Consider the following 26591-nt stretch of genomic DNA (forward strand, 5'->3'; position numbering starts at 1 on the left):
TAAAGCATCTCTTTGAGGATGCCCGAATTAATCTCCCCACCAGCACCCCGGCCAACAACGTTTAGCCATGTCAGTCCACTATTCCGCGAGGATATACGGGTGGAAGTGATAGAGGCTCGAGCTAGCTAGGCTATGAGGTTGAAAGTGCTGACCTAGAGTACCTTAAGTACGGCACGACCCTAGGAACCCAGGTCCAATGCCCTCATAACCTTAGTTGGTCCACGGCTTACCATCGAGGATCGTAGGATAATACTCGCTGGACTTGCTGTGTGATAGGATGTACCTTTTTTTTTAAGTGCTAAACGCTCCGATTTAGTAATGAAGCGAAGTGAAATCTATGAAAAGTGCCTAGCATACCGATTGTGTTTGTTCGAAGCAGAACATTCTTTAAGGTTATTGGAGCCCGGACAAGTTGACTTCGCCTCAGGCACTCCGCCAATCGTATGCGAGGACCTCGTAGATAGCCTCAAAAGCTAATCGGAATACTAGTCCCAAAACGTAGTCTCATCAATTAAATGTAAATCTCCAAGTAAACTTCTGTCACTATTTATTAATCAAACTTTACGGAATTTCCCATTCAACGAAATAGGTATTGAGAATTGTGTCATTGTCCTTTGAGAACTCTATGCAGTGCTCCTTTTGTTTTTCACTTGGTCACTTTGACCAATGAGTCGACCCTCAACTTTGGAGCTGAGAGGGACTATCGTTCCCCCGGTAAGTCTCCTCGAACGGTTCGCCAGCATTGATGAGAGGCTCACTCTGTTACGCGACGCTTTGTAAACACTTCGACATGAGGAAAGCCTGGCCAAGACAGTAATTTCCACTTGTCACCCCGCGTCTTGATGATAGAACTCCATGAAAGAAGATGTGGAGGGAGTCAAGTCGTGTGGCGAAGTTAGAATAAAGCCTTGGAGGAGCAAGCTCGTGACGTGGACTTCTTCTGATGTGGTATTCCGTCTTGTTTTCAAGCATGGAAACTTCTGGTATGATAGAGACAGGAGTTCTGGGGTATGATGCAAATTGTATTGTGTGTCATGGACTTTTGCTATTGTTGACCGGCATCAGTGATGTGGCCAGTTTCCGTTCCTTCTGGGAGGGACAAGTGCGTTCAGCCCTGCCTCACCGTAAATGCTATTTCGCCCCCCAAAACCGCCTTGATCGAATCTCTGCTGGGAGAATGTGAACTTTTGATGAAATGGCCGTATGGTCCATCCTAGGTATGCAGAAAGGATGACACTGTCTCACTCCTAGAGATCATTGACAACCCCTGTCTACTACCAACTCTCCGTATGCGACTCCATTGACGGTATTCATGCCTCTCCTGTGACAGGGCTTCCAACTCTGGTATGGATGAATCAACCTAACCCTCCTCTTCATCGAATTCATTCACTTCATGGCCCATACCACTCAAACCTCCTCTTTACGGCCCCCTGAATTATTCCTCAATCTGACCCTCCTCGCCTCCTCTCTTTGCTTCTGCTCATCAACTTTCCTCTGCATCTCGGCTTTCCTCTCTCTGAGCGCGTTGCAAAACCGTGACCCCTCTCGGATCTGTTCACCCTTCCAAATAAAGATGAACGGGATGATGCACATGATGGCACTGAAGCCACCAAGCAAGCTACAAGCACCTGCAATGCCGAGTTTATTGAACATGCGCGTCGTCGCCAGCGGCAACACAACGGCGAGCAGAGATCGACTAGTCGAGGCGGCCGCATTGGCGCTGGCTGCGAATATCTCGTAGGCGTCGGTGAGGTAGTTGAGCAAGGCGATGAAGATGAGCATGAAACCCATTCCGAAAGGGATACCCGCAAGCATGGGTGCAACGAAACTGACGCCTTCTCTCGAAGACCAGCCTAGCCAGAATAAAGAGACGAAGAATAAGGGCCCGCCGACGCAAGCCAGCGGGAGACGGCGGAACTCCTCTCGTTTTGCCCATGTATGGCCATTACGCTGAGCGCGAAGATGACCCTGCTCCCAGCCTAGAAAGATAGGTACGACGAGCAGGGCGCCGCCGCCTATGGGTAGATAGGCTAGTCCAGCAACTCCTGGCGAAAGGCCGTACAGCTTCTGGAAGATGATGGGGAAGGCCTGGAACGACATGTAAAAGATTGTGTAGACCAGGGCCAGGTAGGCGCAGGTGCAGCTGACGATTGGCTCGAAGATGATCATGCGTACAGGACGGGTCAGGACGACCGTTGCGATGTGCTTGAAGTCGGTGCTCTCCATCTCGCGGGGCGCAATGACCGCGGCTGAGGGATCTAGCTTGCGGATTTTTCGTGCACGTCGAAGCAGGAGGATGGGCGCGTATGTCTCGGGGAGAAGGAGGATCGGAACGAGGGTCAAGCCGGCATAGATGAGGGCCACCCAGAAGGACCAGCGCCAACCTATTGTTGTGGAGCAGAAGCCAGAGACGATTGGGGCAAAGAGGGGGCCAAAGGTGGTTGTCTACGAGGTTTAGCAAGTCTTCTTTGTAAGTGAATATCGGGGAGTCACCAGGATGACTTACGACCATGAAGGCTGTCATTGCGCGGCCGCGGGTCTCGGTGTCACCGTAGATGTCGGCAAGAATACCGGCCACGATAGCGATGGGTGAGCTGGCGAAGACGCCGGTAAATAAGCGGAAGAAGAGAAATGCAGGCCAGTTGGGTGCGAGGGCACAAGCCATAGTCCAGATGGTGAACATGACAAAGGTTATGATGGTCAACATCCTTCGACCAAAATGCTCGCTGAGAGGTGCCCAGACCACAGGCCCGAAAACGTAGCCGATGAGGAAAACGGAGATGGGTAAGACCTGCTGCTGCTCGTTCGTAATGCCCCATTCGGCGGTGATGAATGGGATCGCGTTGGATGGGAGGGCTGACCCCATTGTGCTGTTAATAACTTGCATCATGGTTAGGCAAAGGATCAGGAACTTTTTGGTCTGCGGCTCGTTAGTTTCTGGGTCTGGCAGCGTGAGATCGGAAGAATATACATGTGACCAGTTGTATGGGTTCTCTGGGTCACTGTCTTCCCAAGATATTATCGTCTGCTCATCTTCATCACTCGATGAGCTGGGGCCGGCTATCTTCTTTTCCTCAAGACCCTGCTCTTCGGCACAAGCCTCGTATCTTTCGCGGGCATCATCTTCACCTATCCTTCTCACCGCCTCCGATAGAGAGGACCTGTTGCCTATGGAATGTTACACCTTACTGATGAGGGCTACTGACCATGGGGGATGCTCACGCTGCAAGTATGGCAGGCTATCGACTGCGTCCTCCGTGGGTTCGCTTGGGGTAGCCATGGCGGACCGTGAGCAGCGGATTGGAACGCGGGTGTGGTTCTGTGTTGGAGCTCCATCTCAAGAGACACGAGGGGAGGGCCAAGTGTGCGAATGTGGGTGAGGGTGGCCGTCAAATACGGAAATGGATGAATAATGGTCCAAGGAAAAACGGCCCCAGATACTAGATGCCCGATAATCGGTGACTGCGCGCTGCATGTGGCCGATCACCCTTGTGGACCGAGCCGGTCTAATCCTCGTTCCCACCATCTTTTCATAATTTAGCAACCGAGAAGCATTCCTGACTGGCCGGGTGTAAGAGACAAAAGACGAAGCCTTATCCCCGTCCGCGGCTGATGAGGGGAAGGGGGAAACTAAGGAGGAAGAAGGGCGTGTGTCGCCATTGGTTTGTCATAGACATCGGAGCCGAACCGCAAGACCCACTTGGTATTCGAGGGCCGCTTATCCGGCCGCGGCGCGGCGATGTACTTTCCCGCCGCATCTCCGTGCTGCCCCTCCACAGAGGTCATTTGTATTTGCGATAGCGCCATCGACTGCCGCGCTTCGTCACAGCGACAAAGATGCCGTCACCGGTACAAGACGCCACCGCTAGTGGAATGCGCCGCTGCATCTGAGGATAGATGCGCTGTCCAAAGACTGTGCAGCTACCGGCGAGGAACTTTAGACGACTCTCCACAGATCGCTCCTAGTCGCATCAACTTCCGCAACGACGGAAAAACATTCCTCCTAACTTTGGCAACGGAATTGAGTTTCTCTGAGTGTGTGCGACTTGAACCGGCGATGCGACGTACGATGAAGTTGAGTCCCGTTCTCGATTATATTTTTTCATGTCTCGAGGTTGATACTCTTTCCGAATCTGGCGTACAGCTCAACCTTCAGTTGGTTCATCTCCTCCTTGATTGTTTCCAGCTTCGATTCCAACCCTTCAACATCCTCCTCGATCTTGGTCGATGCCTGTTCGAGCATCTCTATTGCTTGAGGCTGTGATACGTGGAAGTAAGCGTCGCCGATCTTGTATCTGTCGTCGATTGTTAGTATAGTCCTTCGGCGCTTCATCGGGGTTCTTTTCTTGAGTGCATACGGTACTGTCTCGTCTTCGTCGGCGAGCTCCAATTCTGTGCTGAGATCGTCGAGTTCTTCCTTCTCTTTCTGCAAAGGCACGGAAACATTAGATGATGTCGCTTGTCGAACGGTAGGGATCTGACTGACGCTCTTGTCCTTGAGTTCCTCCTCGATTATGAGTTCGCGCTGATGCAGGCGACTGAACTTGTTGATCTTGTCCTGGTCCTCCCTTCTCACCTCGACCTCGTCGCCGACGGACTCCTCGTCCGCCTTTGTGAGCTGCGAGCGATGTTGTTAGCGTGAACCGTGAGCCACCCGGCACGTCTGACATACCATGCGCCGTGACAACATCTTGATAATTTGTGGCGGCGACGTGTTGCGTGGTGTTCAACGATGGTGTTCCAAGCTGCTTGGAGCAGGAAGACTGCCTCAGCGCTGGAGCTCCCAAAAAGCTCAGAAGGAGGGTCACAGTGACGCGACACAGTGCGGAGGGGTCATATACTGCCCCACTCTCGGGGGAGGTTCAATCAAGGTGTCTTCACCGCGGGAACTGCCGCTGGCCTGTGCCAAACAAAACAAAGGCTCCCCACCACCACCACACCGCAACGTCTCACCGAGCCGCGACACCGAGCCGCGACAGCACGCACGCACGCGACACCGCAGTCCTGCGACTGCGATCTCGACCATCACCACCCGCTACACACAGCTTGCAACTGCTCGCAATGGCACCCGGTCAGAAGGCATACCCGCGCGGGACCGTCAAGAAAATCATCAAGGCCCATTCAAATTGCAACCTCAGCAAGAATGTGGACGTTATGGTTAGTCGCTGACCGCGCGCCTGGGACGCCCCGCTGACCACCTGCTAGATCTATCTCGACTACGTGTTGTTTATGCAGACGTAAGCTATTAGCACGATGTCTTGGCACCTTTCGATATTGACTCTCTGATAGATTGGTCAAAGAGGCCGCCATTGAATCCAAGAAGTCTGGCGAAAGGGGTATCACGGCCCGGAGCGTCAAGAAGGTGACCTCCGTACGTTGCCCAAACACACTAGATTCATGATCAAATGTATCGGGAGGCTAACGAAATGTTTAACAGGACACTCTGACCAAGTTCCGAGGTTGAAGCCCTAGTTCATCCACATCAGATTTCCCGAAGCGACTCGAGACGTTCACATGGCTGTAAACCTCATCACCTCAGGTTTTTAATGGTATCAACTGGGCTGAATGAGCCAGAACGCCATCCTGATGTGGTCAAAAAACGATCAGGGACAATACAGTATGCCTGGTGTAGAAGGGATCAATCGAGAGCAGACCCAATAAGCTCCTCGCAACTGCGAGGCTTGGGTATTTGCTTTTGACGGAACACAGTAGGACTTTGGAGTCTCGCCTTATGCTGGGTACCATTTCGTTCATTGGGTCGGCACGCAATGGTTGGAGGAGCCAGGCGTTGGTGCTCAGTGGCTCGTTCGTCTGAACTGCATCGGCCGGGGGCCTCGTCGACATTTGAATGTCTACAACGCCCTGGTCGATGCAAACTTGGCGATCTGCATTGGATTGATTCGTTACTATCGATGGCACGGGTGATTCTCGCAGACGCAAAGCGGTTTGGCAATCATTCTCGGCCATTGAGAGGCTGGCGGAAGCGGATTACTGCGGACATGAACACAGACCTACCCTGAGAGAGCCGGCTATTTCCATACAAGGCTGAGAGGCCCCGTCCGGTACGTCATCCGAACAAGGAGGGCCAGTACGGATAGGCACAAAAGGCAATGTTGTCGCGAGCTGTTAGACGATGAATCAGTATCTGCGACAGCGGCTCAAAGGAGGTTGCTAGAACACTATCGTAGAGCTATTGGAGAGGAGGATGACAGAGAGAACATGCCAGCCATTGAAACCGAAGAATGCCTTTTCGAGGTGCCTGAGTACCGGCATCCATCCCAAATTCCACCTCAGTACAAGTGAATGTACCTTTTCTTCTGACCAGTTCTAGAACCCCGGCGGGGGAGTGGACGCAGGGGTTTTAGGGGAAGGGGAAGGGGAACCTAAGGGGAAAGGAGCCTGGCGGCAGGGATGCTTCCGGCTCCTAGAATCCACTCTCAGATTGGATCACGCCTGAACGCCTGAACCCCCCGCCGAATAGGTACCTTCTCCCGGCCGACAGTGTCCCTCCACTGCCTGCGGTCTGCCCGAGCTGCCTGCCTGCCGTCTACGAGCTTGAGTGTCATCTTCCGTGAACCTCCAAATTTGATCCTCCGAAAACCTGCACATCCGCCTCGACTCTCCAACAACCTCACCATAAACTTTCCCCATCATAACGCCTCTCCTCTGAGTATCTTTCTTCGATCCTAGGACTTCCTCCTACGATTGCACATCCTACCATACCTTACTCTCAACGAGTTTGTTTAACTTCCATCTCACCTGCGCGCTCTCTGCCCGTAGCCGGCCACCACTACACCTGGAAAATTCGCATCCAAGCTCACGCGACCCTGACCCTGTTGATTGCGCTCCTCCCAAGCTTCGATATGGCCGCCTCACCCGTTCAGAACCCCGCGGTCCAAGCCGAATCCAAGTCGGCCAAGAAGAAGAAGGCCAAGGCCGCCGAGCGCACCGAGTCCCCTGCTCCCACTGCCTCTCCCGCTCCCGAGAAGGCTGACGCCGCTGACGAGTCCGGCGAGACTGCATACATTCGCGAGATCCAGAAGTGCGTTGTTGTCTATGGTTGGAGCTTCCCCCATTGATCGTGTGCTAATTGCCCCCCGTAGGAACATCCGCAACACCAACAAGAAGCTTGTTCGTGCCTGCCCTTTACCCCTCTCTGTGACAAGGTTCATAAGCTAACTTCCCGCCCACCAGACCAATGCCTCAAAGATCGACAACCTGATTGCAGAGAACGCCGGCAAGTCCCTCGATGACCTCGTCGCAGCTCGCATTATCAATGCCGACCAGAAGGCGCAGTACCTGAAAAAACCTGCCCTGCAGGCACAGATCACCCAGTACGAGGAGCAGATGGCCCAGTACAAGAAGATCGACCAGGAATACCGCGTTCGTGCCGTGGCCGAGAAGGCAGAGCTCGAGAAGGCTTTTGCCGAGAAGCTGGAGAAGGAGAAGGCCGCTGCCGTCGCCGAGGTGAAGGCCCAGCTGGATGGTGATTCTAGCAAGAGCATCAACAGCAAGCTCCTCACTCTGTCACAATTCCTTCGCCTGGCTGCCGCCCGTCGCTCCGAGGATGCCGACCAGGCTAATGAGGAGAACCGCGCTCTGGAAGGTGTCCTGCTCGCCATCTACACGGGTGACGACACTGCGGTCGCCACCATGCTTAAGCTGATTGACGGCACCGAAGAGCAGACGTACAGCGTTAACGGCGAGCTGCTCGATACGACCTGTAAGCTCTATCCCTACAATCTGATGAACTATTCCGCGCTGACCTTCTTTAGTCGGCCAAGTCAAGGCAGCTGCTAAGGCCTACAAGTCTCCTTACGACGAGCCTGTGTCCGCTGAGACCGAGACTGCGGCCACGGAAGCCGTTACCGATCCGACGATTGCCAATGCTACCGTGAACGAGATTGAGGCTGGCGATGTTGCCATCACCAACGGCCAGACCGAGGAATCGGTCACCGAGATCCCTACCAATGCAAACATCGGCAGCGGCTCCGGTAACGCTGCTGGCGAGAAGTGGGACCAGTCAGCCGATAACAGCATGTCGCTGTCTCAGGAATGGGTTTCTGTTCCCCGCGATCCTACAGAGACCGAGACTGGCGTCGAGGCTACCCCTGCTGCCGCTTCCAACACCCAGTCCTGGGCTGATGACCAGCCCGAGCATCACGAGACCCAACCCGAGGTATGTCTCTACGAGTTGTGCTGGCTGACTAAAATACTGACTGTCCTTAGACCCCTACTCCCGCTGCCGCCGACCCCAACGACGGCTTCCACCAGGTCCAGGGTCGCAACCGCGGCCGTGGCGATCGTGAGGGAGGCTACCGCGGACGTGGCCGTGCCGAGTGGCGCGGCCGTGGACACCGTGGTGACGGCCGTGGCCGGGGACGTGGTGGCCAGCGCGGCGGCTCCATCTCCCAGCGCGGACCCCGCCGGACTGAAGAGTCATAGAGACGCTCTGTCCAGCGGCGTTCTCTGGCCTCTCAGCGGTCATTGGGTGTGCTCAATTCCTACGCGGCGTCGCGCGTTACGCGACGGCGCATTACGACCGGGGCGTGGCGACGCCCTTCGCAACGTGATTTACTACAATGGCTTTGATAGGTGTCAAGGCTGGTAAAGGAATGGATGGGTAGGGATGTTGTTATGAACAATCAAGGCATTCGGTTCCCCTATTCTGGTTTCTGGGCGGTTGGCATGGCTGGCGGTGTTGGGTCGCGTGGATTACGCTTGTACAATACACAGCATGACTTTCGGGGCCGGGATACAAAAAAAAACATACGGAATGAGACGTTAATACCCAAGCTGATGAGTACTTGGCCTTGCGGCTACCGATGAGAGTGAAATTCGTTACTGTGATAATACAAATGGGCAGACCAAGGATGCACTGGTCCGTATACAGGCAGGATGCGACACTGCTCAAAGATGCGTTAATGAGGCATAATTCAACTTGGTTCCTGAAATTATTGCCCGGTTCTCCCAATATGTACGACAATCAAAACCAATAGCAAGAACTATTAAGGTGCTTACTTGGTAAGGCCGATTGCTCTACTCTCTCAGATGTCCCTCTCTTGGCCTGATCACAGAAAGTTAGTCAATGTAAAACCATACCTAGGAAGCGGGGATGCTCACCACATCGGAACTCCCCTCGGGGTTCATTACTGGTTACATGTAAGCCAACGCCGACACCGATAATCGCTTGGCCGGTACTGTACCTACCAACCCGACTTCAACACTGACGGCGCGTCATTTCGCTCCGGCACAGGGGTTTCTGTGATTGGTAGCAGACATGCTGGGACTCGTACGGCTCGAAGCAACGAGCACACAGGCGTCGGGTGAGGGACGCAGGGAGGCTTTCCGAGTACGAGGATGATGAGCTACAGTTCATTTTCGATGCACGCCCGTATTACGTTGCTTCGTGTAAGGCAGGTGCGTAATACCGTTCCAAGAGATTGGAGGAAAGTCGCAAAGAAGGATTCCCGAGCTTCTTTATTCCTCTCCAAGGCTCCTACACCCGAGTTTTGTCTCACGCCGCTCCAGCCAATGACATGAATTGGTTTAGTCCTGCCATCGTCATGTCAGCAGCCCCCCTCCCTTTTTGACGACGCCCAGCGAGGCTGCCGGGAGTTGGGGGCTTGGATTGGAGGCTGCGATGCTGTTAAGCATACCGACATTCTCACCAGGCTCCAGGCAGACACGGAGAGGTGGAGCACTGTTGCTCCGCCTTCTCATCGGTTCTGACAGCCCACAAGGCGACCAGAAGCTGGTTGATGCGTTTGAATTGGTTTGGTTGTGGGAGAGCTTACGCATCTCGGATCTGACAGAGACAGAGGCGGGGGAGGACAGGGGAGGAGATGGGCGGCCCTCACGTAATCAGAAGTGGGAAGAGTCAGCCTTAATGACAATGACGGATGGGAGTTGACCTGGATGTTCATGGTTAGTCACATTGATGTTAGATCTCGGTGATCTTGGCGATCAGAACGAGTCTGAGACCCTCAACTCCCGATCAGACTCTGAATACCTCGAGTCTCGGCTTTGGAGAGCATCACTGGCTGCATATCACGAAAATCTCAAGCCAAACTATGATTAGCCAGATAAATGAGGTCGTTTATACGGCGCCCTTGTCTGTATTAGATGTATATGTACTCAAAAACCCACAGCAAAACTCCTAGACGCTGATTTTAAACCCCATTATCATCACAAATTATGCACGACACATGCGCCCATCAGCAGCAACATCCCACGCATCACTACCGACCGTCTTGAGCGCGTAAAACACGCCCTGGGGATCCCACTTGTTCTTGATAGTCAGCAGCTTATCGTAGTTGGCCCCGAAGAACTTCTCCTTCCAGTCGGGGATGTTGAAGTCGACCTCGTTGACGTAGTTTCCGGACCCGGGCGTGGCGGCCTCGATGGGCGGGATGACGTCCTCCGTCATGGTCTTCTGGTCCGCCTTCATCTTGTCCCAGTCGGCCGGGTCGTTGCTCCACGCCGTCGAGTACTGCACGTGGATGGCGGCGTTGCGGAAGTGCGGGTTCACGGCGTTGTCGACACCAGCGGGCGCCGTGGCGTTGAGGGCTACGCCGGCGGAGAGGACACCGTGGTTGTCAGCGCCGTAGCGGATCGCCGAGACGTATTTCGCGCGGGCGGCGGTGTCGGTGAGTACGGAGCGGGGCACGAGGCGGGAGCCAAAGTTGTAGGACTCGACCTCGACGTGGCCGTAGGGGAGGGGGCCCATCCACTTGTTGTAGTGGTCGCGGTAGTTCGAGTAGTTGGAGGCGGAGGAGGAGTAAGGGATGGAGAGGTTAGCAAGGACGTCGAGGAAGGGCTGGAGGATGGTTTTAGCTTCCTCGGCCGTCTTGTTGTAGGCCGTGAGTGGGTTGATGGCGAAGATGCTGCTGCTGTAGAGGAAGACGACCATGGCGCCCTGGTCGGTCATGCCGGGGAGGAGGGAGTGGAAGGCGTCGAGCATCTGCCACCACTTGTCCTGGGTCGTGTAAGAGGCCGCGGTCTGGAGGCCGACGCCGCCGATAGTGGCGTCGGGGTAAGCGCGGACAGTGACAGAGGTGACGACGCCAAAGGTGCCTGGGCCGCCGCCGCTGAGGGCCCAGAAGAGATCAGCGTTCTCCGTGCGGGAGGCGGTGACGATCTTGCCGTCGGCGGTGACGACCTCGAACTCGAGTGTCTGGTCGGCGGCCATGCCAAAGTTGGTCGTGAGTGCCGAGTGGCCGCCGCCCTGGATGTAGCCACCGGCGGGACCGACAGTAGGACACTCGCCTCCGACCACGACGAGGCCGGCTGACTTGCCGGCCTCGGTAACTTCGTAACCGAGAACGCCGGCGCCCATCTTGATTGCGGGGCCGGACCAGAGGTCGTCGGACCACGAGGTCACGGTGATTTCCTTGAGCTTGTGGGTCCACGCCGCAAGGGCTCCGGCACCGGTTGAGCGGCCAAGATGGCTGGGGTCGAACGGATGAGCGGGCATACTTTATAGGAAGGGAGGGCGCTCAGCATAAAAGAGGGTATGGTTTAAACTTACTCATGGCCCGTGTTGCGGACGAGGAATCGGACATTGTTCTTCCGCGCAAAGTTAATGGTCTCGACAACGTCTTGGGCGGACGTCACCTCGACGGCGTAGTTGACGTAGTTGCCGAGCAGGCACGGAAGCGTGCGGTCCGTGAAGGGGTCGCAGGACTGGTTGGCGAAGTAGCTCTGCATCACGGAGGAGGAGGAGGGGAAGCTGATGTATGTTAGTATTTGACTGTACAATTCAAGATCAAGGAAACAGTGGTTTTCAACTCACTGAGTCTCAGGAAGAGTCCACGAGTCTTGCAGCGCCGTGCAGGCGGCCTCATCGTAGTTGGGGTCGTGGCATACGGAGCCAATGGGCACGGTAGCGATGAGCTTGCCGCTGACGGTGGTGTTGAGGGTATCCCAAGCCGTCGTGGCGGGCCAGCTGGCGTCGCCGGGGAGAGAATGGCAGGTAGCATTGCTGGCGCGCTTGGGGAGAAAGCTCGCGGCGGCAAAGGGCGCGGCGGCCAGGGTCGCCGTCGCGATGACGGCGGAGGACTTCATCTTGACAGGGCTGAAGAAGGGAGCGGAACGGAGAAAGTCTTTTGGAGCCTTGAGGGAGAGGGAAGAGCCCAACAAGGGGGGATATCAAAGAGTGACTAGGCTGCAGGGAAGACTCCTGACGAGTTCATGAAGTGGGAGGGCCATGATGGAGAGTCTTTATATCGATGAGAAGCAACCGGTTGGGGACTCGAGAGCAAGGTCATCAATTACCAGGGATCTGTCCACGGTGCGGCGGCGACCTTTCCTGGCATCGCTGGGCGGGCGGTGTTGCTTGACCATGGTGCTTGAGGCATGGGGGCGGACAATAGATGGCGAGGGGGGTATGGATGTCAATCTCCCTTCTCGAATGGGCAGTGTCAAGCAATCAAGTGTGTCGAGAGTCGCGAGTTCTCCTCCCACGACAGTCTACTACGTAGGGCCTGTTGCTAGGATTATTCCCCTTTGGGCAGCATCCTCCGGGATAGTGTGGTGGTTACGGGGTAGATGCGGAGCCCTCTTCAGCCTTCCCTCTCTCTCCCTCTCACTCTCTCTCTCTCTTTCGGTCTCTCTCCTTGGAGCGAGGGTAAGAGGGCATGGACAAGGGCAGTCGAGTGCAGTCCACAATTTGCACTTGCTTCTCATTCACTTTTCTGCTTCGACCCGGGGATCGACACGAGTTTCTGTTGCGTTCGGGTGAGGAAGAAAGCGTTGGCATCCGTCCAGGAGCCCTCCGAGAAGACAGAGGGGGGCTTAGATGTCAGAGGAGGCAAATGAGACGTGCGAAGCCTGTAGTTCGATGCGGCAGGCTTCTAGAAAGGTTCGTGGAAGAGTCAGAGAAAGTTACAAAGTATTGACTTCGCATGAAATTCGAATCTCGCCAACTGCCGGGGTGCTGGTCAGGGCGGCTCGCATGGGATGAACACGCAGGAAGCACGACCTGCTCTCCAGAGTACTGACTACATCTCCAGAGTCCACACACCCTGTATCAAAGCGAACTGAGAGCAATCAAGTGCATGGAACCTAATCAACGTATCTGCATGTCCCCTGCTAGTGCTGGGCGGACTCGTGGAGTTTGCCTCGGCCCCGATGTTCCCCTACTGGGCCAGTCGAGGTCCGATGGAGACCCCAAGAGCCCCCTGTTTCCCCCCTGATCAGGATCCTGCGCGCCTGCAATCCGGTCCCGTTCCCATTCCGCGGGTTCTCTCGTCCTGTTCCTGCAGCACAGGCCTGATGCTGGTTTCGTTGCTACATCGCCGCGGACACTGGACGATGGGGGCCATCACGCGTCCGCCCAAGAGATTGGGGCCGTCTTGGGGACAAGCGGGAAGGGCCGATGGGACTTTCTTCTGCCCTACGCTGATTGATTTGACGCCCGCCGACTCGCGTATACAGTGGTCAGTCGGTGGTTTGTGTGTAGACTTGACTCGCTAGGTTGAGAAGCCGTCTATTTTGAGTTGGCAAAAAACAAAGCGTCAGCTAAGACATGCACACATAGTACGCTCTGTGCGGGGTGGGAATGACGGCAATCATCGATCAGGAAATCTCATATTTCTTTTCTTCTTTTTCCAATGGTGGAAGGACGTGTTCCCTCTTTGGGCAAAGGCAGATACAAATTTTGAGGACCACCAACGACCGAGTCCCAACAGATTGAGCAGGATTAAATCTGCCGGAGCACAAAACAATAGTTTGCCGCCTCTCCCGTAAGTATTAGTAACCACACCACGCCACGCAACCACAAACACGCAAAGGCGGCGGTCTTCTTTTTTAAACACGGTTCCCCGTTTTGTCCGTCCAATAGCGCCGCCGTTGCGTTTCCTACGAGGAATTAGGTGCGGCTTGTGTCGCCATTTCAAGGTTTCAACGGTCCTCCCGAGTTTAGATCCTTCAGCTGAACCGTCCTAGGGGGGCTACGATGTCACTCGCTAGCCTCGGGCGAAGTACGGAAAAGACGCAGAGGTAAGGGGGCTTGGGGTCGGTCTGAACTAGCAGTCTGTCAACGTCGCATGTGGCGACATCGAACCATGCGCCCATATAACTTCGGCGATATACTCCAAGTTTTCGGACAATCGACTTCAACGTCTAACAGCCCCGCAAATGGAGAGAGGCACTAGGGGGTTCCAACCGCAACCCTATGCGAAGCAGCGAATCTCTTAGCTTCGGATGAGTGCCGAACCTAGCATCTTCCCGCTGCGCCTCTGAGCGCTGCAGAAAAGCAGCAGCCTTTACATGTGTCCTCAATTTTCCCTCTCCTCTCTTTCAAGATTGCGTTTGCTTACAGATATCGTGCCTTGCTTACCTTGCTCTCCAACGCGCCATTGTATTCTGCGTTTTTTTTTTTCCGGCGCCAACACGTGCTGGTGTCAACGGGATGAGGGGCCGGGAGGCAAACGGTGGATTCGGATGGGGATGTCTGCGCCGGGATCATCTCGGGGATCAATTCTTCTTTTGAACCTCGTGCGCAACGTTAGTTCGATGGAGTCTCTAGGAGAGCCTAGGAGGCTGACGCAACTCTTACCCTGTATACGTTCCGATGGTGGGGGCCGTTTTTATCTACGGATGCCTTTATCTTCCTTCGTTTGTTCCTTTGTCTCTTTTGGGAAAATTTGAGGCTCTGTCTATTGTGGTCCTCTCCTATCTTGGGGCTCTTGTCCGTGGCTGCGGTCCGGATCTATCGGTGTTCACCAAGTCCCTAGGCAGTGTTGCACTGCAGGAAGCCCACTTATACCAGAGGACTAGTGGCAGTCGTCCTCACGTGGGTAGTCGTCCAGGTTCCGAGGTTCTGTTCTCTGAAGTCTAGCTCGAGGGATGTGCGGTCTGCGACCGAGTGGGTTAGGTCCCCATGGACTTGGACTGATGCAGAGGCTTATCGCGAAGCCGTTGCTGTTTGTCAGCTGTCAAGTGGGCAGATTCGGCATGTACTAGGAGTTGTCTCCGGCGAGAAGACCCAATGCAGATGGCCTTGCCGGTGGGCGAACCCTGAGAACGTCTCAGGTACGTCTACGATGTCGGTGAACTGCCACGTCCGAATGAAAACGATATGCCCAGCACTGGGCTCAGTAAAGTTCTTTTTGCGGCATTAAACATTGCGAAGGAGGTACTGTGTGTTTGGAGAGCGGGCGATAGACATGGGATGACTTTCATTGAAAATATGGTAAATCCCTCCACTATCTTACGTCTTCGTGTCTAAGTGTGTTTACATATGCCGTGTCTCGAGCAAAGCTGCGCTTGGTACGTATTCCTACCTACTGCTGTCAACATAATGACCTTATATAACGCTAAAAACCAGGCGTTTCTTGGGCGTAGAAGGAAGGAACACTGCTCGAGGTGGTTGTATTCAGCTTCCAGGAATACGCACTCGTTACTGAGTATTCGTCGGTTTGAACCCGTAGGCCTTATTACCAGTCCAACGCCTTCCCATTCTAACAACAAATACCGGGCCTGATGGCCGAGGGGCGAAAGCCTTGAAGTGTTGACTGGTGCATGATGCTCTGCTACCTTTCGACACTCCCGCGTTCGATCCTCGATTGGCTCCTGTTGTTTCTTTTTTCCCCCTAAAGATTTCGAATTGTCTGTCTGCTCCTGTATAAAGTAGTCCGTTCTCATTCGCAACTTGGTATCATCACTTGACTTTTTGCTCTTTGTTTTCTTTTTTTTTTTCAAATTACATCCACGAGTTGTAGCATTCGCTTGGCAGAGTCATACTCTGCGAGACCCATGCTACCTACCTAATGTAAGGTAAGGTACGCTCGCGATCGTGTCACACATGGCGGTGGGAGTCTATACGACGCCAGCTTCAATGTACGGGGTTAAACATTGATGACAATGATCTTTCAGGATATTCGGTTTCTCCAAGTAATGTGGCCAAGTGATGATATTGAGAACCTTTGTTTCTATCTTGGTCGCCAGACTTTACTGAGCCACATATCTCCGTCTGTTTATGAGACCAGGTCGCCTGTCATCCCGTCCCTCTCCACACCACCAATACCATCCCGCCCATATTCGATTTGGCATGAGGATTGTATGCTGGGGAAAAAACTTTCGATGCTTGCATGTGGGGTAACGGGTCTGTTTATGTGCGGAGTGCGTGCTGTGCCGCCCTGCGCCAAGGCCTCTTGCCGCAATCTTGCATGGACGCTCCCGACAACATGGGAAAGACTTCCGATTATAATTGATCATTGCCGACCTATCTTCTCAATGGCTCAAAATCTCTCGTCAAGCAGGGTTGTGGCCCTGAGAACCATAGTCTTTCCAACGAGAAACAAGTCATCACGGGCCAGCGGGGGATGTACAGATCCGTGGAAAAGTTGACCATCAACGTGAATGCTTGAATTGTATAGATGACTTCAAATAAAAGCCAAAAACGGCGACCCTATAACGCGGCCACTCGAATCAATCTTCACGCCTTCTTTCCTCAGAAGCATCCTCTTCTCATCCAGAGTAATGCCCTCCCCGTTCTTTGGCCATTTGCCCTTGAAGCCCCCGAGCGCGCCACCGGTGGCGACGACGCGGTGGCATGGTACTTGAGGCGCAAAAGGGTTCCGGCGCAGAGCGTTGCCGACGGCTCTCGGCGATGACTTGAGATGAGCCGCCAGGATGCCGTACGTCGTGACTTGGCCCCTGGGTACTTGGCACAGGGCCGTCCAAACCCTTTTCTCGTATGCGGTGCGATTTGAGCGGGCGATGTGTTCTAGTTGCGTCTTCATGCCTTCGCCTTCGGGAATGGCTATTGAGATGATGTCCCGCGCCGTGGGCGTCTTCTTCATGGTAGATGTGGTTGTCATGGTGATGGTGTAAGTGTGAGACGGTTGGAAGAGTGTCGCTGCAGGCGGGCTGGGCATAAATGTCCAGATTTTTTGGCGAAATTATCCAAGGTGTGAAGGAGAATGTTTCTGACAAAAGATTCGGGGGAATGGATGCAATTGTGTGTGTGAACCGTCGCTTTTTTGAGTCAACGGCGAAGTTTAGGCCAATGTCAAGACAAGGGCGCGTCGCAGGCGCGACGGACCGAGCGGGGCCATTGGACGCGAACTCGCGGGGTCATGTGACCTTACTCGTGACCATGTCTTGAAGGGGCGAGCGCGCGATGCATCGAATTCTCGGGAATGAATCAGGGGGATTTTGAAAAGTACACGGTCAGGTCTATTATGGATTTTACATGCCATAGCATGTTTGTTTGTTTGTACGGGTATCGGTGACTTCTAGACCTTCCAGACCTAAATCCCTGATTTGTAATTTTCCCTTAACGCCAGAGTTGCCCCATCCGTAAAAGTGCTGCGAATGTGCGACCATTTCGAAATCGGATTTGTCGCAGAACTTGACGAGCCCGCCATAGCAGGAGACCAAGCCAATCGCATGAATCCAACCCATAAGATATCCAAACCTCCAAGCCTCTTAATCACCGGTATCGACCTCAAGGTCTAGCTGCACTCCGTTGCTCACACCGTAGTCCTCCAGCGTAAGGTTGTCCTTGAACGGTCGTTCGCCCTGGCGCTTCAACAGAATCTCGTGCGGCTCTCGTCCGACTCTCTGCGCAACCATGATCTTGAACATCTTGACGGGGTCCGAGGCCAGGCACGGGATCGCAGCCTTGGTGCCGAGACGGTCGTTGACGTGGACGATGATCATCTCCTCGCCGCCTCCGGCAGCCGGTGCGGGTGCAGACTTCTCCTTCTTAGGCTTCGTCGGCGCATCTTTCGAGCTCGAGGCGCTGGGCTTGTTGTTGTCCCTGTCCCTGTCTCTACTAGCGCCACCCGAGTCGCGGGGCCTGTAGTTGTCGTCGCCGCCGCGATTGTTGCGGCGGTCTCTGTCCGAGTCGCGATCGCGACGGGGGGAGCGGGAGCGGTTGCGGTAGCCTCGCTCAAGACCTCTTCGGTCGTCCCGGTCATCGCGGTCGTCTCTGCGGCTCTTGTCTTTCCATCTGAAGCCTCCTTGCTTCCGAGGTCTGTCTCTGTCTCTATCTCGATCGCGCCGGGGCGAGCGCGATCTTGATCGTGCTCTGTCGGCCATCTCGGGGTGGGTTGGTGGATGGTTGATGTCAGGAGATGGAAAGCGGGACTGAGGCTGCTATGATTTGGAGCTTACCTTAGCTTGTTACAGTGCATCAGGTTGTGACCTCACTGCCCCACCATGCGTGGCCTCGACCTACCTAATTAACGTACAGCAGGATTACATAAGCTAAAGGAAGCCATCTAATGGTCCCAGGCTCCATGGTTGTCTCTTCAACACATCGTTTGAGAAAAGATATCATCTACCAAACTGCGAAGGATGCTAATGCGCCCTTTCCTAGAGAGACTAGATATTGGCGGCTTCTATGCGCCATCATATTGTTTCATGTGCAGTGGCCAACGTCTCCCACAATATTGATATGACTTGCCTCTGGCTGTTGCGTCCACCCAAAGACCCAGTCGAAAGGAGCATCAATAGATGACTAATGAACCCATGTTACAAGTGACCCCATGACATATCTCCCGTATTCAAGCGATTGGCAGCAGGAAGTGTTTGGCTTTTTGCAGTTTTCTGGAGAATATAGAGTAATATTCGGATGTCCCCTCAGCCGTATACTTTCGAACCTCCCCCTAGAGAACGTCCGCAACCTTCATTGCCATCTCTGAGATCGATTTCGTCAAAGATTACAGAGGTATCCTGGTTGGGTCGCTGTAAACAATCTTTTTATGTCGTTTACAGGTAGAACAGCAGTTTGTATCTTTGCTATCCACGTAATTGCCTTCGTAGCTTTCGTAATCGGTAACTTCCAGGCTTATGTCTCTGGAACATATGAAAGACGTTGAGGATACTTCGAGTGGCATTAGCACCAAACGCTCGCCTACATACCAGCGATTCATGCTTCAATCCCAGCATCACAGGGATGTAAGAGTGGCTTGTAGAACCTCGACATTTATTATTCAGTGTCATCTATTTTGTAACCTGCAAAGCTGCCTCATAACCCCTTCTTTACTCCTCCAGGGCGTTGGATGATATAGCCGTCACAATCCTATTTGCCAAACTCTCCAACATGTCGGTGCCTTGTGAAGACGCCTCAATCTTTGATTCTTCGATTGACTCAAGAATTGTCTTGATGCCAAGACCGATCTTATCCGACCGAGTGTCATTACGCACGGACTGGATAACAGTCTGGATGTCGTTGCCGCCGAACATTCCTGACTGGTCCAGGACTTGGGCGAGCTCACGTACATCAGAGATGGCGGGTACCGGTATCTGTCTGCGGAAGTGCTTGAGAACACCCAGGTTGCTGAGGACAAAGCGTTCTGAGGTGGTGACCATGATGAGAATACGACGGCCCTGAGATAATAAGTCAGAAGTGATCCATCATAGCAAGAAACGAAAACTGACCTTGGGTGGTTGGGTCTGGATGAGGGAAATAAGTCTATCGAGCACCGTGTTGGAAAAGCGTGGCCCGATGGGGTTCCATTCAATCAGTTGCTCAAAGTTATCCAAAATCACGATGCTACGCTCCGATTTGTAAGCGTCGGTGAAGACCTTGGTGAGGTAATCCTTCTTTCCAAACTCATCTCGGAAAGCAGTCAAGTGCTGAGGCGAAATAAGCTTGACAAAGGGGAAGTCTGAAAGTGACGCGGTGTGGGCGGCCAGAGCAGTCTTGCCTGACTCGGGGGGGCCGTGTAAAAGAACTGGTATCCTGTTGAGAACATCTGACTCCTTGACTGTGTCGATGTAGCCCTGCATTGTGCGGATAATGGCGGGGATGTTGTTGTTGAACTGGAGGATTCCCATGCCAAGAGCAAATGCTAGCTCGTCCTCAGAAACACCATATGCGGGCTTGACTTCAGTCAGTGCGTTGTCGAAATCATCCATAGTGATCTTCATCGCAGACACATCATTCTTCATCTTGGCGCTGTTGCCCACCTCAGTGTGGCGGTTGAAGGCGAACGAAGTTGCTGCCTTGACGACACCAGAAATCTCGGCACCAGAGTAGTTCTTGGTGCGAGCCGCTAGTGAAGCGAGGTCAACCTTGGAATCCATAATGTTATTGTCCCGCATCTTGGCAGTGTGAATCATGAAGATTTCCTTGCGTCCCTCTTCGTTGGGCAAGCTGATCTCCAATTGAACTTCCAAACGACCGGGACGCAAAAGCGCCTCATCGATCATGTCTTTACGATTGGTCATACCGATGAGCAGGATGTTGTTGAGCTGGTCAACACCGTCGAGCTTGGTGAGAAGCTGGTTGACAACACTGTCACCAACACCAGTGCCGCCTCCAGCACCAGAGCCTCTTTGCTTGCAGACGGCATCCAGCTCATCGAAAATGATAATATGAAGACCACTCTGGTCACCCTTCTCCTTGTACTCCTTTTCAGCATCGGCGAACATCTTTCGGATGTTCTCTTCGGATTGACCGACGAACTTATTGAGAACCTCAGGACCGTTGATAATCTTGGGCTCACGGGCGTTGAGCATCTTTCCGATTTGCCTAGCAATAAGCGTCTTTCCCGTTCCGGGAGGGCCGAAGAGCAGGATGCCCTTGACGTGCTGAATGCCCAACTTCGCCACCAACTGCGGAGGGAAGACGCGTGAAGCGAACGCTCTGCGGAAAATGGTGGCGAATTCGTCCTGGAGACCACCAATACCCATATCCTCAAACTTGAAATCCGGCGAGATGATGGGGTTGGCGTTGCCCTGGTGCTCACCGACTTGAAGCTTCATATCCGAATCGGCACCCTTGAAGAAGGACAGCAGCGTATTAGTGCTGAAGAATCCTCGGGCAGAGGGATCCGAGGATGTGACAACGGCTTCAGGGCCGCGGCCACCGGCGAAAGTTATGGTCTTAACGGTAGCGAAGATCTTCAGGCCTTCTATGTCTAGCAGGGTGCGCTGACCGGGGGCGAAGAAGTGCTTTTGGAAGAAACGCTCAAAGACCTTGGCCAAATATTCGTGCTTGAACTCGTAGTTGGGGTCCCTCTTCATCGAGGCCCAAGACAGCTCCAGGTCCATCGCCTCGAGGTGGGTGGCCCCTTGTCTATTCGCATCGTATACCTCACCCTCGAAGGTGTCCGTCATTCCGATCTTCAGCCATGATCGTTGCGGGTCGGACAGACTGATGGTACCCTCGGGGAGTTCGGGTGTTGGTCGCGCCCTGACAACGTTCTCTCGTACTGTTCCTCGCACCGGGTCTCTGGCTCGAATCAGGATGTTAATGTCCTGGCCGTCGCGGCTCGGCGCGAAGTCTCGGTAGCTGACACCAGCGCTGGGAAAGAGTTAGCAGTGGAGGAGGAACCGAATGTACGAGATGCTTACACATTGGCATAAATGAGCTGGGTCTGCAAGGCTTTGTCCCTGACCTTTTCGATCCTCAGCCGCACACCGGGCTGTCTCGGTGACTGCGGCTGGCCCCGGGGGAGCGGCTTCTCGGGGTAGCTCATATCTAAGGCGCTCGGTCGGTATGGAAAGAATGGGAGGGTCTTTTAGTTGTGAGTTCGAACAACGTTGGTCGTGAGTTCGTACGGCTGGGGTTCCTGGATCTCTAGAAAGGTGTTGAGGAAGACGGGGAGGATGACGAGGGGAGGTTATGTAGATGGGTGTTGGAGGGGCTGCGCGGCTTCGTCTTCGCTTCAGTCCCCTGGGCCCGGAGGGGGCGCTAAACCTTGTTTGGGTTAAACAGACACAAGGCGAAGCGGGTACGTATAGAGGGGACCCTTACCTTACCCTTGCTGCAGCGAATGGCATATCCGTAGAAGATGCGCTGATGCTCATGTGGATCCGGCGAGTGGTTTGTAACCGTGTTCAATCTGTTTCAACTTTGGCCAGTTTGAGTATACTGGGGGATGCCTATTTTACTACGTACATTCATTTGCAGAACTGTACGGATGATGCTGCCTGTGGCAACACAAGCGTTATGTTTTACTTATTTTCAACTTTAGACTTTGTAGCATGGCCTGTGGAGTTGTTCAGCTGTGGCATTTTACTCAGTGAGCTCCAGTTGACGGGAACGTGGAAGTCATGTAGAAAGTGATGTGGATGTGGGGCGGGCAGCTGCTGCCGCTAAGGTACTGCCTACCTTAGGTACCTATGTACTCACTACACCGGTCCCACTCCAGGTCCAGTTGCCGCCTGACTAATGACGTCGATTGGTTCGCAAATCACCCAGTCTAATCCTTTTGGGGACGTCTTCACTGGAGCTATTCACATCTCGGGACGGCCTCAAAGTTACATTCTCCTTCACATTTCTCATGAACAGCTTTTTTTAAAGCCCCAAATCACCCAATATGCCGTTGTAAGTCTGCATTCTTGTTAAAATGATATTACAGAGATTAACATGTCAACAGACACCTGCTGGGCAAAAAGTCTTGGAACGTCTACAATGCGGACAACATCGCCCGCGTCCGCCGCGATGAGGCCGCAGCCAAGGCGAAAGAGGAGGCCGAGGAGCAGCGCATGCAAGAGGTCGACGCCGAGCGTCGGCTAGCGATTCTACGGGGTGAGGACCCGCCACCACTGTCACCAACAGAGGAGGCACCTGAAGATGAGCCAATATCTCGGGACCGGTCCGCTGGTCCTCACGCCAGGCAAAGGACGAAGCGCAAGCGCGCTGGCGAAGATGACACCGACTTCGAGTTACGCATTGCGAGAGAACGTGCAGACGTCGTGCAGACTGCCAACGGTAATTTGCGCAAGTCAACGAGTTCTGCGCCGATTGTCGACGCGACTGGGCACATTGACCTCTTTGGCGAAGAACGAAAGCAGGGCCGCCACCTGAAAAATGAAGAGGCGGAGAAGGAGGCCGCAAAGAAGAAGAAAGAACTCGAGGACCAGTACACAATGCGCTTATCAAATGCCGCCGGCAGGGACGGCCTGGTTGGCCCTTGGTACGCAGCATCTGGATCGAAAGCTGAACTCGCAGAGCTTGAGCCCGCGGGCAAGGACGCATTCGGCAACGATGATCCCGGAAGGAAGAAGAGAGATGCTCAAAGGATAGTAGCGAGTGATCCTCTCGCGATGATGAAGATGGGGGCATCGAGAGTGAGAGAGGTCAAAAAAGAGCGTCAAAAGTTTGAAGCTGAGCGGCAGAAGGAGCTTGAGCAACTGCGTAAGGAAGAGGGGCGAAAAGAGAGACATGAGCGGCGAAAACAAGAGCATCGGAGGGGTGAAGAACGTCAACCTCGACATGAATCTCGTGGGAAGGACGGTGATAAAGCCAGATCTCGCCCAGGGAGAGACAGCGACCGCAGGCCCCGTCGAGATGAAGAGCGACCCCGCAGTAGAGACCCTCGTCATGAAGAGAGGAGCCGTCGACGAGAACAGAGGGACGAGAAGGACAAGAGGCCGAGAACAGATGAAAGGAGTCGCGATGAAGGAAGACGTGACGCGAGCAACGAACGAAGCAAACGAGACTCTGATTCACGACAACGAAATGACCATCGGCGGTCAGCAGAACGCTACGAAACAACCAAGTATTAATTAGAGCAATACGAATGACAAATCTATCTACCATAGAAGGGCGGAAAATAGCCACGATACCGAAGTCACGATGACCACGGGCAGTGATCGAAATCCCACCTTTGTTCCGGGCAAATCAGACCGTCTTGCAAAATTTGCCACTGCTGAGGTTGGACTCCCAAGCATCGCTTCCGACGCCCCACAAGATGAACAGACTCTCCGTGGGGTCATACTTCCTCTTGATATCAACCAAACGGTCGTACGAAGTGCCGTAGAAGTCCTCCTTGAACATGGCGCCAAAAGCGTTGCCCTCGTTCATGTGTGAGCCAGAGCACGGCGCTCATTCGCGCCAGACAGGCTCCTTGATCTCTTCCAACCACTGCGCAATACCATCAAGAGCCTCTTGGGGTCAAACATTGAGATCTGCTGATGCGCCGTAGCTCATCAGGTGGATATAGGTGCTGAAGGCACAGCGCATTACGGAGTACGTTGGAGACATTGCGAGGTCCCAGTCCGCCCTGAAGATCAATGACCATGAGGGGGCTGCCCGTGGGATTTCGCGGAACGTTCAGATGCTGAAGATACGAAGCCACGGCTGATACCGGGATGTCGGCGAGTTCCTTGCGCCCAAGGAAGCGATTCCTCATCATGCCAGCTCCGAATGTACCCGGCGACTGGTTCAAGCTTTCAAAGAAAGTCATGCAACCAGGCTGCGAAGCTGGTTTGCTAAGGGTGACGGTGACGGAATGGTCGCCCACCTCGGCAAGGACGCGGGCTCTGACAGGTTCGAGGAGCGAGGTCATTTCCTCATCCGTTGTGTTGTAGGCGACGAAGCCGATGGAAGCAGTAACCTTGCGGACAGTCTGAGAAGAGTTGACCGGCAGAGCTCCGGCGCTGATCATGCCAGTTCCTGTGAGGGCCCCGTCCATCAGGTCAGGAACACTGGCAAGCAGAGCCGCAGCATCTCTCTGGGCCGACCCTAGAGGCAGTGCCATTGCCGACGGCGGACACTTCAATGCCCCCAGTGACTAACGTTGCCGGGTTGGGGGTTCGCCTTGATGATATACTTGGACACGACGCCGTACTGGCCGGTACCTCCGCCCCGGGCAGCCCAGAGAAATTCCGGATTCTGCGCCTCGTCGGCGACGAGGATGGCCCTGGGTCGTCACGATGCGCATCTCGCCGAGTGCGCCTACAACCTGATCGACCCCTACACATCCCTGTCTTACGCATGAGGCACGTCAGAAAGGGCAGGTCGGATCCGACTAGTCCATGACGGCGGCGGTGATAATCTCTTCGCCATCACCAAGTCGCTCGATTATGCTCGGCAGTTAAGGTCATGCCCAATTCCCTTGACTACGATGCGAACGTTCTGCTCGCTGGCCCAATCTATAGCAGTGGCAATCTGCTATTCCGTCGTGGCGTTCACAACATATTGCGGCGCACCGTCAATCTCGCAGCCCTTCGATTGCTAAATGCTTGGTGGGAGCCATGAGTTGTTGGCATATGTAGAGGAGGCGATGGATACGAGGAGCGAGACGTGGTAGTAGGAGCAGCCCCATCGTTATTTGATATCTTCGCACGCCCGCGAGGAGCTAAAAGGATTTATAGCGTAGCAGGACGATGCGCCGGGTCGAGTCTTGATGACAACTTCGTCGATCGTTGTGTTCAACACCGACTAGTCCTCTTAGGATGGCCACGCGGCGTTTTCGGGAGTGATTCTACCAATTGTTGCGCAGAAGCGCCTATGGTTTTAACGACGGCAAGAAACGAAACGGTGACTTTGGCTGCCTTTTCTGTAACGATTGAAGATACAGAGCTCGATTGGTACCTGTTAAAGCCATGATACTGTCTCCATAACCCCCTTTATATCAGAATGGAACACTCGGCTATCTCCTCTTTTTCGTATCGTTGAACGACTCTCCACCATTAACGTATCACAGACTCTCAATGGAGATTTCGTCACAAGACAGGGAACCTCCCCTTCACCACAAGGTCACCCCGCGCCAGCGAGACTGAGTAGGTTTCGCGTCAAATATTTGGGATCAGTGACATGTTTAGCCAGAAATAGCAAAGAAAAGATCTGCTGGCCAACCACCTTCTGACGCGGCCAGCCCAGTAGGCTACGCGGCAAGGTAAGGTATAATTAAGTCTCCTACATATCCCTGACCCTTACCCTCGTCTCCGGTCCCTGTCCTCTTCTCTACCGACTCCCAACATACACAGCTTTCAGCACGTGAAATGAAACTTGGAAGGCGAAAAGAGAGAAACGCGGAGTTCCCCTAGGGAATCAAAGGCTTCGAACTCTGGGCTTGAGGACCTCTACCTCGAAAGTAAGCGCTCTAAAAGCCTGTCTGGCATTCCGAACAAGCTCACGCGGTCAACAGCAGATGATGAACCATCCAGCTCGGCGCATCCCTAAGACCGCATATCACCCGAGTACGGCCCCCAGTACACGCCTCAACAGCAATGGCCAATGCCTCTCAACATCATCGTCCTGGTCGTCGACCCCCGAGGCGACGTTCTACCCTTCCTCGCCCTCGCCTCCTCCCTCCAAAAGGCAGGCCACCGCGTCCGCATCGCGACACACTCGCAGTTCTCGTCTTTCGTCCTCGAATCTAACACAATATAACAATGCCTCCTCAAATAAGTTCGAATTCTTCCCCGTCAGCGGCGACACGGCCGACCTCATGGCCTACATGGTCGAGTCCATCTCCCAGATCCGCGCCGGCATCAACCAGCGGAAGCGAGACATGTACGTCGAGATGCTCGACGGCTTCTGGCAGTTCTGCATCCACCCGGAACCGCTGTCCAATATGCCCTCCGTGGCGGACGCCATCATCGTGAATCCGCCGAGCTTCGCTCACGTGCACTGCGCCCAGGCTCTGGTTATCCCGGTGCATTTCATGTTCACCATGCCGTGGGGCAGCACCAAGGCGTTCCCACACCACCTAGCGAATACCGGGTTTTCATAGGCGGATTAGAAGAGCATGGATCATGCTTCGGATGCTGCTTTTGAGTTCTTGACATAGCAAGGGTGAGACCAATTTTCTTCAAATGCGAATGCTTTGATACAGATGGGAACATAGCTCGGGTGATCTTGGCAACGCATGGAGAGTCCGGTCACTGGGCTTGGA

General features: G+C 54.0%; 11 protein-coding genes across 11 annotated transcripts; 4 read left to right on the top strand and 7 right to left on the bottom strand.

Moving 5' to 3' along the window:
• Nucleotides 1–1407: 1407 nt before the first annotated feature.
• Nucleotides 1408–3280, bottom strand: CORC01_02392 (major facilitator superfamily transporter; the record flags this gene model as incomplete). The annotated part of the gene is made up of 4 exons (XM_022614042.1): nt 1408–2445; nt 2507–2920; nt 2972–3168; nt 3223–3280. 4 exons carry the CDS (start codon nt 3278–3280, stop codon nt 1408–1410), a joined length of 1707 nt encoding a protein of 568 aa, XP_022479540.1.
• An 822-nt stretch (nt 3281–4102) lies between these two features.
• On the bottom strand, nt 4103–4690 carry CORC01_02393 (prefoldin subunit; the record flags this gene model as incomplete). The annotated part of the gene is made up of 3 exons (XM_022614043.1): nt 4103–4295; nt 4359–4618; nt 4673–4690. The coding sequence occupies 3 exons, from the start codon at nt 4688–4690 to the stop codon at nt 4103–4105; spliced, it is 471 nt and encodes a 156-aa protein (XP_022479541.1).
• A 371-nt stretch (nt 4691–5061) lies between these two features.
• CORC01_02394 (uncharacterized protein) lies at nt 5062–5464 on the top strand (the record flags this gene model as incomplete). Its single annotated transcript, XM_022614044.1, has 4 exons — nt 5062–5157; nt 5206–5237; nt 5290–5371; nt 5438–5464. 4 exons carry the CDS (start codon nt 5062–5064, stop codon nt 5462–5464), a joined length of 237 nt encoding a protein of 78 aa, XP_022479542.1.
• A 1399-nt stretch (nt 5465–6863) lies between these two features.
• Nucleotides 6864–8445, top strand: CORC01_02395 (uncharacterized protein; the record flags this gene model as incomplete). Its single annotated transcript, XM_022614045.1, has 5 exons — nt 6864–7042; nt 7104–7131; nt 7195–7723; nt 7776–8179; nt 8230–8445. The coding sequence occupies 5 exons, from the start codon at nt 6864–6866 to the stop codon at nt 8443–8445; spliced, it is 1356 nt and encodes a 451-aa protein (XP_022479543.1).
• A 1750-nt stretch (nt 8446–10195) lies between these two features.
• Nucleotides 10196–12066, bottom strand: CORC01_02396 (FAD binding domain-containing protein; the record flags this gene model as incomplete). Its single annotated transcript, XM_022614046.1, has 3 exons — nt 10196–11450; nt 11531–11731; nt 11795–12066. The coding sequence occupies 3 exons, from the start codon at nt 12064–12066 to the stop codon at nt 10196–10198; spliced, it is 1728 nt and encodes a 575-aa protein (XP_022479544.1).
• A 4322-nt stretch (nt 12067–16388) lies between these two features.
• Nucleotides 16389–16826, bottom strand: CORC01_02397 (uncharacterized protein; the record flags this gene model as incomplete). The annotated part of the gene is made up of 1 exon (XM_022614047.1): nt 16389–16826. One exon carries the CDS (start codon nt 16824–16826, stop codon nt 16389–16391), a length of 438 nt encoding a protein of 145 aa, XP_022479545.1.
• A 610-nt stretch (nt 16827–17436) lies between these two features.
• CORC01_02398 (uncharacterized protein) lies at nt 17437–18051 on the bottom strand (the record flags this gene model as incomplete). The annotated part of the gene is made up of 1 exon (XM_022614048.1): nt 17437–18051. One exon carries the CDS (start codon nt 18049–18051, stop codon nt 17437–17439), a length of 615 nt encoding a protein of 204 aa, XP_022479546.1.
• A 945-nt stretch (nt 18052–18996) lies between these two features.
• CORC01_02399 (ATPase) lies at nt 18997–21440 on the bottom strand (the record flags this gene model as incomplete). The annotated part of the gene is made up of 3 exons (XM_022614049.1): nt 18997–19344; nt 19396–21265; nt 21316–21440. The coding sequence occupies 3 exons, from the start codon at nt 21438–21440 to the stop codon at nt 18997–18999; spliced, it is 2343 nt and encodes a 780-aa protein (XP_022479547.1).
• An 843-nt stretch (nt 21441–22283) lies between these two features.
• CORC01_02400 (blastn match against entry EMBL) lies at nt 22284–23479 on the top strand (the record flags this gene model as incomplete). The annotated part of the gene is made up of 3 exons (XM_022614050.1): nt 22284–22288; nt 22344–23104; nt 23160–23479. 3 exons carry the CDS (start codon nt 22284–22286, stop codon nt 23477–23479), a joined length of 1086 nt encoding a protein of 361 aa, XP_022479548.1.
• Nucleotides 23480–23590: 111 nt separating this feature from the next.
• Nucleotides 23591–24757, bottom strand: CORC01_02401 (FAD-dependent monooxygenase; the record flags this gene model as incomplete). The annotated part of the gene is made up of 4 exons (XM_022614051.1): nt 23591–23793; nt 23936–24422; nt 24488–24611; nt 24684–24757. 4 exons carry the CDS (start codon nt 24755–24757, stop codon nt 23591–23593), a joined length of 888 nt encoding a protein of 295 aa, XP_022479549.1.
• A 1173-nt stretch (nt 24758–25930) lies between these two features.
• On the top strand, nt 25931–26429 carry CORC01_02402 (UDP-glucose,sterol transferase; the record flags this gene model as incomplete). Its single annotated transcript, XM_022614052.1, has 2 exons — nt 25931–26026; nt 26106–26429. The coding sequence occupies 2 exons, from the start codon at nt 25931–25933 to the stop codon at nt 26427–26429; spliced, it is 420 nt and encodes a 139-aa protein (XP_022479550.1).
• Nucleotides 26430–26591: the final 162 nt, after the last annotated feature.

Source organism: Colletotrichum orchidophilum (genome assembly GCF_001831195.1).
Source record: "Colletotrichum orchidophilum strain IMI 309357 chromosome Unknown Scaffold_13.1, whole genome shotgun sequence".
NCBI classification, from domain to species: domain Eukaryota; kingdom Fungi; phylum Ascomycota; class Sordariomycetes; order Glomerellales; family Glomerellaceae; genus Colletotrichum; species Colletotrichum orchidophilum.